At 40.7% G+C, this 13,854-nt stretch overlaps 1 protein-coding gene across 1 annotated transcript in view; it reads left to right on the top strand.

Moving 5' to 3' along the window:
* Positions 1-2,688: 2,688 nt before the first annotated feature.
* LOC103113428 (EGF-like and EMI domain-containing protein 1) overlaps positions 2,689-13,854 on the top strand; it is a 684,559-nt gene continuing 673,393 nt past the window's right edge. The window contains 5 exon segments of the mRNA XM_060171006.1: positions 2,689-2,789; positions 4,341-4,402; positions 8,954-9,035; positions 9,383-9,470; positions 10,963-10,991. Coding sequence (XP_060026989.1) covers positions 2,689-2,789; positions 4,341-4,402; positions 8,954-9,035; positions 9,383-9,470; positions 10,963-10,991 — 362 coding nt within the window.

A 13,854-nucleotide genomic window follows, 5' to 3' on the forward strand; every position in this document is an offset into this window, starting at 1 on the left:
TATGTTGACCCAGCCTTCTTTTGGAGAGCGGGGCATTCCTTACCATTGTTGTTCCACTTTGAGGGCAAGGTCCTGTAGAGACCCACAAGAGGGTTTATGATGTTCCTGATGAAGATGACCAGTGATGGTGGAGAGAGGGGTCTGTTAGAGGTTTAGGCCCATCACATCTTTGTGGGAATCCTAGAACTTCTTGACTAGGGCCCCAAATGATGGGATAGCCTGGTAGTGACCAAAAGAGCCATTATTAAAGTATGCCGGTCTCGGGAGTTGGGTGGTAGCGCAGCGGGCTAAGTGCGCATGGCACAAAGCACAAGGACCGGCATAAGGATCCCAGTTTGAGCCCCCAGCTCCCCACCTGCAAGGGAAGTTACTTCACAGGGGGTGAAGCAGGTCTGCAGGTGTCTGTCTTTCTCTCCCCCTCTCTGTCTTCCCCTTCTCTCTCCATTTCTCTCTGTCCTATCCAACAACGAGGACAACAACAATAATAACTACAACAACAATGAAAAACAAGGGCAACAAAAGGGAAAATAAATAAATAAATATAAAAAAATTTTCAAAAAAAGTATGCCAGTCTCTTGCTCTTATCCAGCTTTTGTAGTCCTTACTTTGTCTGACAAGCCCAGCCTTAGAGCTATTGAGGGAAGTGAAATAGGAAGTAGGTGAGGAGGCTATCTAGGTCTAAGTAGAAACTATTTGATTAAGTACTTTATGGTGTCTGTTTTAGATCTTTCTACTTGCTTGCTGCACTTATGAGTCACTGCAATCTATTGTGCTCTATCTCATGGGCCCTGGTCTATATCTAGGTTCTGTAGCTTTGTTAGGAAGTACACTGCCCAAAATAGAATTGAGGAGTCTTATGAGTTAGGAAGGGTCTCACCAGAGTAATGGAGCTGAAGGGTTGACATCCCACACCTGTTGTCTCCGGACATAATCCGAAGTGAAACATGCCGAGGTGGTACTGGTTTCATTGATTTGGTTGTGCTCAGCAGATGCAGTATTAAATAGTATGGATCTAGAGAAGCATGAAGGAAAGCTAGCCCACACCCCAGAGGTTCCAGGACCTGGAGAAATATGGGTTTTTATATAGAATGGGGAAGGTTCCAGCTATCTTAGAGTTTAAGAATGCAGTAGATAGTTATTGTAACCAAGTTATTTGGAAATTTGGTTTTCTTTGAAAACTTCATGATTAGGATTTGCTGCATCATACCTCAACATGATTTATGTCACTTAATATTATTTACAAGTAGCTGTATCTTATATACTGACAAGACCATTTGCTTCTGGTCTGCTTCTGGTCTCTCTGGTCTAAGAGTAGAGGTGATATAATATTTCAAAGAAAACTTTCTTCTCCTTCTCTTCTTTATTTATCTCACTTAACATGAATTCTCCAAATTCTGTCCAAGATGAGGCAAAGGGAGTGACTCAAGCACTTTTTTTTACTTTATTTGTATTATTTTTATTTGTGATTAAAAAAATTATGAAATAGTGGGTACAATTCCACACCATTCCTACCCCATTCCTTCCATTAGAAACTGCAGTAGTTCTCCCAAGGTCACTGATATAGGATGACTATGATTCCTATAACTATCTATCTATCTGTCTGTCTTTCTGTCTGCCTGCCTGCCTGCCTGCCTGTCTATCTTTCTGTCTGTCTGTCTGTCTATCTATCTATCTATCTATCTATCTATCTATCTATCTATCTATCTATGTATCTTCTATTTTTTTCTGTGGTCCTTTCTTCTCTTCCTGTTTAAATCACACCCACACCTATACCTACTTCTGAATGTCCTTCCTTTTTTCCTCTTCTTTCTCAGGGTGCTAAGGTAATTGGGTTTCAGTGTCCTCTAGTCATCTTCTCCTAATATATCTCCCTCTCTGAGAGTATGGACCAAGTTCTTTTTTTTTTTTTCTTTCTATTTATTTTTACTTGGCAGGACAGGGAAAAATTGAGCAGGAAGAGGAGATAGAGATGGAGAGAGAAAGATAGATATCTACAGGCCTGCTTCATATCTGATGAAGCATCCTCCCTGCAATTGGGATATAGGGGCTTAAATCCAGATCCTTGATGATATGTGCGCTTACTGCTTAACCAGATGTGCACTGCCCAGCCTTGGACCAAAATTCTTTATGGGGTACAGAAGGTGGAATGTCTGGCTTCTGTAATTGATTCTTCACTGGACATAGACATTGCAGGTGGATCCATACCCCCAGTCTGTTTCTATCTTTCTATAGTGGGGCTGGGCTCCTGGAGAGGTGAGTTTCAGGGATGCATTGGAGAGGTTGTTTGCCCAGGGAGGTCATGATGGAATCATAGTAGCAGCTGCCACTTGGTGTCTGACAGGCAGTAAATTATCTGGCAGGACAAAATGTTTAATGAGTAGGAACCAGAAAATAGGATTAGAACAGGTGAGAATAGGAAGTTTAGGGTAGTAAGAAGCTAGGAAGTTCATTTTAAGTCTGTTCTTAGGAGCCCATGACTCTACTAATTTTTGCTGACTCAAGCAATTCTTAAACTATTAATTGGCTAAGAATCCCCTGGAGGACTCATGTAAAGGAAGCAGCTGGGTTCCTACCACCAGAGTTTCAATTCAGTAGATCTGAGTGAGACCCAAGAATCTGCATTTATGAGCAAGTTCCCTGGCATCGCTAAATCCACTGATGCAAGAGAATCCCTCTTTACCTGTAATCATGATTACTCTTTTAAAATGTAAATTTGAAAAATGTAAACACTTGGCTGATGAGGCTGAGTTCTCATTTGGAGTGATTCAGTGGAAGATTGGAGTCTGTCAGTACTTCAAGTTTTGTAGAAAAAGCTTAATATTTTAGCATTCCTTCTAAATTATTCATATAGATTACCTAGAAAAAAAACTCCTTCTATTATAAAGTCTTTACCTGAAACATAACTCATCTTTGTCTTCAGCATTTTGACCTTGGAAGGGTGGTATCATATGTTTTTTTGAAAACTGTCATCTGTCTTCTCAATTTTTCGCCCCAGTCTAAGTCATATAGTGTCTTAGTCTCTCAGAAATTACCTTAATTTAATTTTGATAAACAAAAGGATGTTCAACGATAAGGCCAATTATCTTTGATGAGACAAGACTTAAATCTAAATCTGGACAAGAATGATTGAACACAAGATGTCCAGACTCCTGGAAGAAAGTTGATCACACCTAGCCATGACCAGTAGAGTGATTTCAATTTGGTATGTCTCTCCTGAGTATGGGTTTATGCTAGAGATTTCTTTGGATATACTTGGGTACTACTTGTGTTTTCTAGTAAGTAAATTAGTCCCTCAGGTAATACTTATCCTATAAAATGGTTGGGTAACTTCTGCAAACCTTACGGGGAAAATCCCAGATTTTATGTAACCCGTGACTTATAAAAATGGGTTCCTCCTCCTTCTCCTCCTCCTTCATCTGCTTCTCCTCCTCTTTCTCCTTCTCCTTCCCTTTCCCTTTTCCCATCTCCTCCTCCCTCTTTCTTCTTCTCTTGCTCCTCTTTCTCCTTATCCTTCCCTATCTTCTCCTTCACCATCTCCTTCTCCTCCTCCTCCTTCTCCTTCTCTCCTCCCCTCTTCCCCCTCCTCCTTCTCCTTTTGTGAGGATAGTTGCATGGTTCCAAACCTTTTATATGTGTGTTGGGGGGTTGGGGGGGTAGCTCCATGGCTCCACACTTTTTTTTTTAAATTTGTGATAGGGGGAGGCAGAGAGACAAGAGAGTCAGAGAGAGAATAGAGAGACCCGAGCACAGTTTCACCATCCTTGGAGTTCCTATAGTGCTGTGTATGGTGCTCCTAGGTGGTGTTGGGAATTTAATTCTGGGACCTTGAGCCTGTGCACTCTATCAGGTGAACTGGTAGACTTGGGAGACAGAGCACTTCCTTAAATAGCACAAATATGTCTTCTGTTTAGTGATATTTCTTCTTTCCTTTCTTTTAAAATATTTCTTTTTAATTATCTTTATTTATGGGATGGAGATAGCAAGAAATGGAAAGAGTAGAAGGAGATAGAGAGTGGGAGAGAAAGAGTGACATCTGAAGACCTGGTTCACCTATCCCAAAGCTATCCCCTTGATGGTGCACCTGGGGGCTAGAACCCAGGACCTTGCTCATTGTGACAAGTGTGCTCAACTACATGTGCTACCTATTTGCTACCTGTGTGCCCTCTATTTGCTGATTTTTCTAAAAACGTGCTAAAGTGAAAATAATGCTTTTGGCCTAAACGGCATAGATCCAAGGACAATTCATTTCTGTCTTTATAGACACCTGAGACAATGTCTCTGAGACATTGCAGCTACTCCTGAACATGTTTTGGAGTGAACACATAAATTCTTCTTTGCAGTATCATTTCTGTTTTTCCTGAGCCATTTGGGGTCATCACCTATGACTTGATGGATATTGAATGTATATTAGAGTACATGACTGAAATTATTTATTATATACCTTTCTTTTTTTATTGTCATTGTAACTTCACTGGTACGGGGTAGGTTTTTTTTTTTTTTTTTTTTTTTTTTTTTGTTGTTTTTGCCTCCAGGGTTATCACTGGGGCTTCGTGCCAGCACTACAAATCCACTGCTCTTGGAGGCCGTTTTTCCCATTTTGTTGCCCTTGTTGTGGTTGTTACTGCTGTTATAGTTGTTGTTGCTGCTGGATAGGGCAGAGAGAAGTTGAGAGAGGTGGGGAAGACAGAGAGGAGGAGAGAAAGATAGATACCTGCAGACCTGCTTCACCGTCTGTGAAGTGACTCCCCTGCAGGTGGGGAGCCGGGGCTCGAACAGGGATCCTTACACCAGTCCTTGCGCTTTGTGCACTTAACCCGCTGCGCTACCGCCCGACTCCCGGCATTTTTTTTTTAATGGTAGGAGAGAGGCTGAGACAGAGAAAGAGAGACACCATAGTACAGTAGCTTCATCCCATGTAGTGGAGGCTGGATTTGAACCTGTGTCTCATGCATGGCAAAGCAGGCACTATCTAGGATCAGCTATTTGATCAATGTCAAATGACAGTTTTTTTTTTTTAGGTAAAATTGCAGATCTCAATGAACTAATATTGGGGTCCGGGTGGTGGTACACCTGGCTGGTTGCACATGTTAGAATGTGCAAGGACCTAGGTTCGAGCCCCCAGTCTCCCCCACCCCACTTTGTGAGTGGTGAAGGAATGTTGCAGGTATCTCTCTGTCTCTCTCCCTTTCTGTCACCCCTTCCCTCTTGGTTTCTGGCTGTCTCTATCCAGTAAATAAAGATAATTAAAAAATAAAATAAATAAATAAATCAACTAACCAATGTTGGAGCTGGGGAGGTAGCTCAGTCCCTAGCATTGCCTGAGCATGAGTGAAGTAGCAGTCCACTCTCTTTCTCATCATAAAATGGACAAAATATTTTAAAATTTTTTTGAAAATGAGAAAGAGAAAACACATAGTGATGCTTGGACTGAGTGTGGTGGATTACACCAAAGCTAAGTACTCTGGGGAAGGAGGGATGAGGGAGGGTACTGGGTTGGGGTCCTGTTGCATGGTGGTGGAAAAGGATCTAAGTTGGGAGTGAAAGTGTTTTGCAGACACCTATCCCAGGGAGATGAGAGATTGTACCCCTGTGTCAACTACTATAACTTGGACTAGGTTTGGTGTACTGCACCAAGGTAAAGAAGTCTGGTGGGAAAGGGGCAGGGAATTTTCAGGCCTGGTGCAGGATGATAGTGGAGGAGGACCTTAGACTGGGGGTGAGAGTGTTTTATAGAAAACTGAGACATTTTACACATGTACAAACAACTGTATTTATGGTTAATCTGCTTAATGCTATGTGTGCTTAACCTGGTGCACCACTGCCCATAATCCCCTTAATAAAAAAGAAAAAGAAATAGATGAAGAATAGCTGCAATATACCCTTTTGCTTTTTAAACATCTATTTTAATGATTTATTATTTTTTTGAGATAGAGACAGAGAGCGGAACAGTGAAAGAAACTATAGGACCAAAGCCTCCTGGCTCAACCCCCTGTTTATCTCCCTACTTTAATGAGACAGATAGAGAGAAAGACCAGGGCATTGCATAGCTTTGGCATATGGTGGTGCTGGGGTCTCTGGGGCTTCAGGTTTGAAAGACCACTGTACTATCTCCCTAACCAGGGTCAGTAACTTCCTTTTAACGACCTTCTCGTGGTGCATCCCGTGAGTACCCATTGATTGGGGAAACTGACGATCCTTCCTAGCCGACTGAATCCACATGGATCCCAGTCACTTTCAAAGCCATTGACTGGCTACGGAAGAAGGGCAAACGCTAGAAGAAGAAGAAAAGGTCAATGTGATGTCTTAGGCATCCCTAGAGATTTTGAAAGAAACTATAAAAGAAAATAGTGGCCAGCAGCTCGACTCACTTGGTACAGTGTACACTTTACGCTGTGCAAGGACCCAGGTTCTAGTCCTAGCTGCTAATATGAGAATACCCGTAGGCAGAGGGCTTCATGAGCAGTGGAGCAGGCCTGCAGGTGTTTGGTTCTCCTTCTCTCTGACTTTCTCTCCTTTATCTTTCTCTCTCTCTTTCTCTCTCTCTCCTTCCCTCTTCTTGCCTCCAGCATTATCACTGGGGCTCAGTACCAGCGTTATGAATCCACTGCTCCTGGAGACCATTTTAAAAAAATTATTTATTTCCTTTTGGTTGCCCTTGTTGATTTTATTGTTGTAGTAGTTATTATTGTTGTTGTCATTGTTGTTGGATAGGACAGAGAGAAATGGAGAGAGAAGGGGAAGACAAAGAGGGGGAGAGAAAGATAGACACCTGCAGACCTGCTTCACCGCTTGTGAAGGGACTCCCCTGCAGGTGGGGAGTTGGGGGCTCGAACCAGGATCCTCATGCCGGTCCTTGCGCTTTGCACTACCTGCGCTCTACCCTTTGTGCTACCACCCGACTCCCCCATGTTTTTTATTGGATAGGAAAGAGAGAAACTGAGAGGGGATCCTGGCACAGTTCCTTGCGATCCATAGTATGTTTGCTTAACCTGGTGCACTGCCACCTGCCCCTCCCCCACCTATTACTTTCTATCTGCAGCAAATAATAATAATAATAATAATAATAATAATAATAATAATAATAAATAGTAATATGCTACCAACAATGGTGGAGTCACGCAGGCACTGAGCCTCAGTGATAAATCTGGTGGCAGAAAGGGGCAGAGAATCAAGAAGGTTGACAAAACAATGTGATATATGTATAGATATTAAAAATGTCTTTCTAGTGACTGTGTTCGGAGTTGTGAAGTGATCTTTTAAGTGGAAAGAGTGTGGGATAGTTAGTTTGTTATAACCTTGATCAATATCGACCACCTATTCCTTTAAAATAGTTAATACATAATCGCTAATAGATAGCCCAGGGAAAACAAAGTATCATTTATAATTGCTATTTGAATATTTTATGTAAAAGCTAATCTTCTGAAGCCTTAGAGAAATCACTGTAGATTATAATAAGAAACAAAGTTTTGCATTTATAAGAAATTAATGTTAGTTCTGAAACTGAAGCACCATTTAGTGCTGGGAGAAATAAATACCATTTGTAACATCTATCTGATGGAGTTTTGTTTAGATAGCTTCTGGTTATAAACCATCTATAATAATATAAATCAAGGGCTGGTGTTTGCCATAAATTTGCAATGTTTAGCATAATTTTCTTTTGCATTTCAGACCACAATGACACTTAAGAAATATGAGATTAATAGTTAGTTATTAAGTGAAAATGACTTTCATGTCTGTAGTCATTTTTAGAAACAGTTACGTGTAATTCATTTAGGGAGCAGAGCAAATTAATTTGCTGCTGTGGTGGGATTCAGCATATTCAAACAAAGAGGGAAGTGGCTTTTGGTAAAAAACTTTGGGATTGTAAAAGTTGGGGGGGAGGCTTCTTTTATTTTTTTTTAAACAATTCACTTTGAAATCTCTAACTTCTTCAACTCTGTGATACCCTTCAGGTAATCTTACATTTCCTTCAAATTCTTTTTTTCCTTCATTGATACTTTATTGGATAGAGACAGAGAGAAATCAAGAGGGATGGGGGAGATAGAGAGGAAGAAAGAGAGAGACACCTGCAGCCTTGCTTCACTGCTTGTGAAACTTTCTCCCCCCATCCCCGCAGGTGGGGACTGGGGGCTTGAACCTGTGCATTGTAGTATGTGCACTAAACCACTTACCCCACCACCTGGCACCACCTTTGTTTTTGACCCTGAAGCTTGAGGAAGTGAGAAGGTTGTACCTGCCCTTGCATTGTGTCCTATTATTGGGAGCCCAACCTTTCCTAATCTTGGGAATAGGGTGGTGAGATCAGATGGTGGCTTTGATGAATTTTAATTTATGCAGTGTCTTCAAATCGACTGTGCTCTTGTCTTCTCTCTTTCCCTCATAAATGCAAGGCATCAAAAAGAAAAAGATGTATAAACGTATTTATACATCCACTTGTGAGATGTATGATGTATAAATATCTTTTGTGAAGCTATTTCCCATTGTTGTTTTGGTTTATTTCCCTAATAATAAGAGACAATGAAGACCTTCCCATGTTGACCTTTCTCATGTCTTCTCTGGAGAAGTATCTACTGGAGCCAGGTGGTGGCACACCTGGTTGAGTATACGTTAGAGTACACAAGGACCACAGTCCTCCACCTGCAGGGGAATAGCTTTGAGAGTGGTGAAGCAGTGTTGCAGGCATCTCTCTGTCTCTTTTCCTCTCTATTACCTCTGTCCCTCTCAATTTTTGGCTGTCTCTATTGTATAGGTAAATAAAAATAATAAAAAAGAGAGAAGTATCTACTCAGATGCTTTGCCTATTTTTTTCCCCAACTGGTAGTTGCTTTGTTGTTGTGTAGCTGCATGATTTATGTTGGATACTAAACCCTCATTGGGCTTATGTTGTGCAAGCATCTTCTCCTACTTAGTATGCAGTCTTTTTACTTTAATGTAAGTTTCTTTCACTGTGCAGACACCTCTAAGTTTGATGTAACCCATTGGTTCATTATTGCTTTTTGGGTTTTTGTCAATGAATTAGAGTCCCAAACACATCTGTAAGGCTGATGTCAAGGAACAGAGCCTGGTGTTTGTTTCCTTCTATTTATTTTGTAATTTTAGTACATTTATCTTAGACTTGTTTATTTAGAACCTCAAACTAATTTGTGTATCATATTTGATTGTAGTTTAGTTTCATTCTTTTGCATGTAACTGTGCAGGTTTTCCCCAAGCCACTTACTAATTAAAAAAATGAAGTGATGAACACGCATTATATTAAATAGGTCTCAGGTGTCCATCATTGACAACCAAGATGCACATACACTACCGTAAGGCAGTTAGAACTCTGTAAATGATGAAGAAGTGAGCATGTCAGGGGCAAACTGATGGATTTCCTGGCTTGCAGTTGGAATGTCTTTGGTGACAACATAGACATCAGTGTTACAGTCAAGATTGTTTCCCTGAGCAGAGTCTGGAGGAACAAAGATGTTTCAGTGAGCTTCCTGAGCCATCCCTGAAACAGCAACTCCAGGGACATGAAGGTTTCCTGTATACTATCTTTTGTGCTGATGAGAACTTTGAAGTCTATATGCAATCACTTCGCTTCAACTTCCAGGGAGTCTTCTGACCCTGGGGGGAAAGGGTGTCTGCAAGGTGGCTTCCAATTGATTTTGACAGTTGAGCTCTGTTCTCAGCAACAGCAAGTCAGGAGGGTGGGAGAGTAGCTGAAAACGTCTATTTGCAGAGCTGTGGCTGGATATTGAAGGAAACAGGGAGACTGTGGCAAGGACTGACAAAACGTGTAAGAAGGTAGGCTCCAGTCTGATTTACAAATATATAGTAAGACCTCAACAATATTGAGCAGGACTGGAATCTGATAACCTCTAGGAGACATATACTTTTCCACTGATACAAAATGTTTCTCTTATTTATTTATTAGATTGAGACAGAGAGAAATTGAGAAGGGAGGGGGGAAGAGAGAGGGAAAGAGACAGAGAGACACTTGCAGCCCTGCTTCAACACTCTGGATCTTTTTCCCCTGCAAGTGGGGACCCTAGTCCTTGCATACTGTAATGTGTGTGCTTAATCAGGTATACCACCACCTGGCCCCCCAAGATATTTCTATACAATCACCATCATTGTAATAGAAGAGAATCACAATTGGGCTATATTTGTTTACATAATACATCTAATGATATTTGGCATCATTATTTGTGAGATTTTATACGAATTCTGCCAGAATGGCAGCTTACCACATAGGACCTTAAAAAATTCACACTGTTTAGACTTTCATAAGGGATCTCAGATTAAACATTAAAAAACTTTCAAGATTAGAGAATCATACAGAAATTCAGTCAATTTCACCTGCAGTGTAGGTTTGAATTAATGTCTCTGCTCTCAAGTCCTTCCTCCGACTCAATATTCTGATTCCTAGGCCTGCCTGGCCATTCATTTTGCTTAGTCACTTGGTAAATTCCACTAACCCTATAAACCAGGTCTCAGGTCAGCTATCCCAGGAGGCCTGTGTAAGCACAAAAATTGTCCTTAATGTCTTCAAATTATCTGATAATATGTCTCCATGCTTCACTTAAAAATAACATTCCCGTCGAAGATTTGGTTCTATAGCCAACATTTCCAACTGTCTTCTGTTACAAGGCTTATGGATTCTTACCAAATTTATGCAAGTAAGTGTCTTTCAACAAAAAAAAAAGAGTACTTCATGAGAGAATTTGCAAATCTTAAATTTATCAAGCAAGGAGAAAAGAGATAAAATATGCAAACGGCTCGTTTCAGTTTACAAAAGCATCATTTGCAAAATGGTTATAAGTTCTGGATAGCTTATGAGAAAAAGAGAAAGCCACTCCTTAAATCAAATGGCACTGTTCTAAACAAAAAGCCATAACCTCCCTTCGTCAGGGTTGTGCCATTAATTGTTTTTATTGGCCTTTGATTATCTGTTTCTTGAACTGCTCAACTTGTCTCTAGACTTCTGAAAAGCCTGACTTTGTCCACAGGTGAGATTTCAGGTTCTTTGAAGATTATCATTGGAATCTTGTGCCCCGAACCACTATTACAGTCTGTTTCCATGGATGTTTGAGAAGTGATTTGTTGTGGGAGATAACAACTCTGGTTTAAAGCTGATTGCAGAAACCTTTAAGAAAGCATCAGAATAAAATAATTACCTGTATGAGTATGATAATTATCTGTGTGAGAAAGGACTTAAAATAGCTGCAGTTAAAAGATTGGAAGAGAGAGCATTACAAAGCCATATAGTGACAAAGAAATTTGGTTGTTTCTGCAACATAGTATTTTATAAAGCTAACTGGGGATATTACTGGTTGCATTATACTGCTGTTTTCTGATATCAGTGTCAGAGAATTTTCTAAGTACTAAGGGTATTGAAAAATTTCCAGGTATTTCCCACAATTTCTGGATACTCAAGTTAATTATATTTACCAATACAAACTCAGGGCAGTCAAATGTCTTTTATTACTTGAAAATAGAGTTCATGCAATTCATCATAATTACTTAGTAATTAGCTTATATCTTTTTTTTACAAGAGGAAAGAACAACTCTTTTGAGACTTTCCAGGGGCCTCCTATAAAATTTTAAAGCCATTTCAAAGTAAGATTTTATTTAGAACTGGGCTTTGAGAAGGCAAAATGTAGGGCTGGGTGGTGGTATGCCTGGTTAAGTACACATGTTACCATGCACAAGCCCCTACTCTCCACCTGCAGGGAGAAAGCTTCACAAGTGGTGAAGCAATGCTACAGGTCTCAGGCTCTCTCTCTCCTCTGTCTCTCCATATATATATATATGAGTGTGTGTGTGTGTGTCTGTGTGTGTATACCCTTTCATCTCAATTTCTCTCTGTCCTATAAATTTACTTAAATAATGTTTAACTTTTTAAAAAAAAGTCAAAAAATCAAAATGTCAAAGGTGTTAAAGGATTTAGGCATTTTATTAAGTAATATCACAGGTCACCATAAAACAGCACTTAGTGGTCCAGCTTTGAGACTCAAAAGAGCATATAACCTTCACTCTGTTAAGAGCAAGAAGATTTGCTTGTCTTAATGTGCAAGATATGAGGAAAACGGGTGGGAAATTATTCTGAGAAGGTACAGAATTTCTGTTTTCTAGGTAGATTGTATAAAGGTTGAAGAGAAACCTAGATCCTGTACCTGCTTTGTCATGCAAGTGATTCAGATATGATGCAATCTCCTATGGCATTGGAAGAAGCTTTGGTGCTAAGGTCTCTTTCCCTTTGCTTTCATTGTTGATTTGGAACAATAAAGTTCTGTGACAACAACAGCAGCAGCAAAAGATAATTGAGAAGTCATTACAATCCCTTATAGCCCAAGAAAACCTTTGTCATTTTAATATATATAGAAAAGCAAATGCTATTTTTGTATTTATATATTTCAAAAATATTTTATTTATTTTGGATAGGGACAAAGAAGTTGAGACAGAAGGAGTAGACAGGGAGAGAGAGAGGGATGGAGAGAGAAGGAGAGAGGGGGGAGAGAGAGAGAAAGAGAGAGAGAGAGAAGGAGAGAGGGAGAGAGAGAACTACAGCTCTTTTGCACTGCTTGTGAAACTCCCCCACCCTTGTCCCTGTAGGTGGGGAGCAGGGGCTTGAACCCTGGTCTTTGCACATTGTAATGTATGCACTTTATCTACTGGGCCACCTCCCAGGCCCCCCAAACACTTTTAAATACTAACACTCACTGAGTAGAAGACTTATTTAAAAAACTCCAGCTGTACCCAGTTCTGACCACATAACATGGATGTAAAAGTTTTGCCCTATTTTTTCCTTCTTGGTTATTCAGTCATTTTATGTCAGGACAAATTACTCTCCTTTCTCCTTCAAGATAACACATCCTTGTTGTATGCTTTACATTGAGTTGTTCTAGTTCTCCCCCCCCCAAGAGAATTGGATCAGTCCAGTAGTTTCGCAGGCCGCTTGGCCCCGCCCCTAGGAACCCCGCAAGAGTTCCAGAGTTCCAGAGTTGGAGAGTTGCAGAGTAAGAGAGAGTGCTTGCGCTGCCGCAAAGAGACAGCAGAGTTCTGTTTGGTGATTAGTTTGTCTTAGTTTATGAATCGTTGTTCCTGAATAAGGAAATACAGCTTCCCTGCCCAGCCGTTGTCTCTGCGTCTCTGTTACCCGCCCGTGAAGCCAGCCCGGCCGGCTAGAGCCTCCGAATTTTTAACAACACATCCTGTATTCCATGTAGACATTCTCCGGAAAGTTATTTTCTTTGCCTTTATTAGTTCTCATAGTTTTATTTGAGTCTTTCATGAGAATTCACCTCTATTGCTAGTGACTATTCTGAATGGGACAGTTTTTTTTCACTGAACTTGATGTTCAGGTTATAATTCTAATTTGAATTTTTAATTATTATTTATTTTCCCTTTTGTTGCCCTTGTTGTTTTGCTGTTGTAATTATTGTTGTTGATGTTGTTGTTGTTGGATAGGACAGAGAGAAATCGAGAGAGAAGACAGAGAGGGGGAGAGAAAGACAGACACCTGCAGACCTGCTTCACCGCCTGTGAAGTGACTCCCCTGCAGGTGGGGAGCCGGGGGCTCGAACTGGAACTGGGATCCTTAAGCTGGTCCTTGTGCTTTGTGCCACGTGGCTTAACCCTCTTTGTTACAGCCCAACTCCCTTGAAAAAATTTTAAAGATGTGCTTAAGGTGAAGTAAGTACGACACAGGGTGGGGGAAGGTGTCTAATCCATTAGAACTTGTGTTTTTTGGGGGTTGGGAGGTGGTGCACCCCGGTTAAGTGCACTTAGTACTAAGTGCGAGGACTCATGTGAGGACCTGGGTTCAAGCCCCAGCTTCCCACCTGCAGTGGGGACACTTCACAAGAAATG

The sequence above is a fragment of the Erinaceus europaeus genome, chromosome 14 (genome assembly GCF_950295315.1).
Source record: "Erinaceus europaeus chromosome 14, mEriEur2.1, whole genome shotgun sequence".
NCBI lineage: Eukaryota > Metazoa > Chordata > Mammalia > Eulipotyphla > Erinaceidae > Erinaceus > Erinaceus europaeus.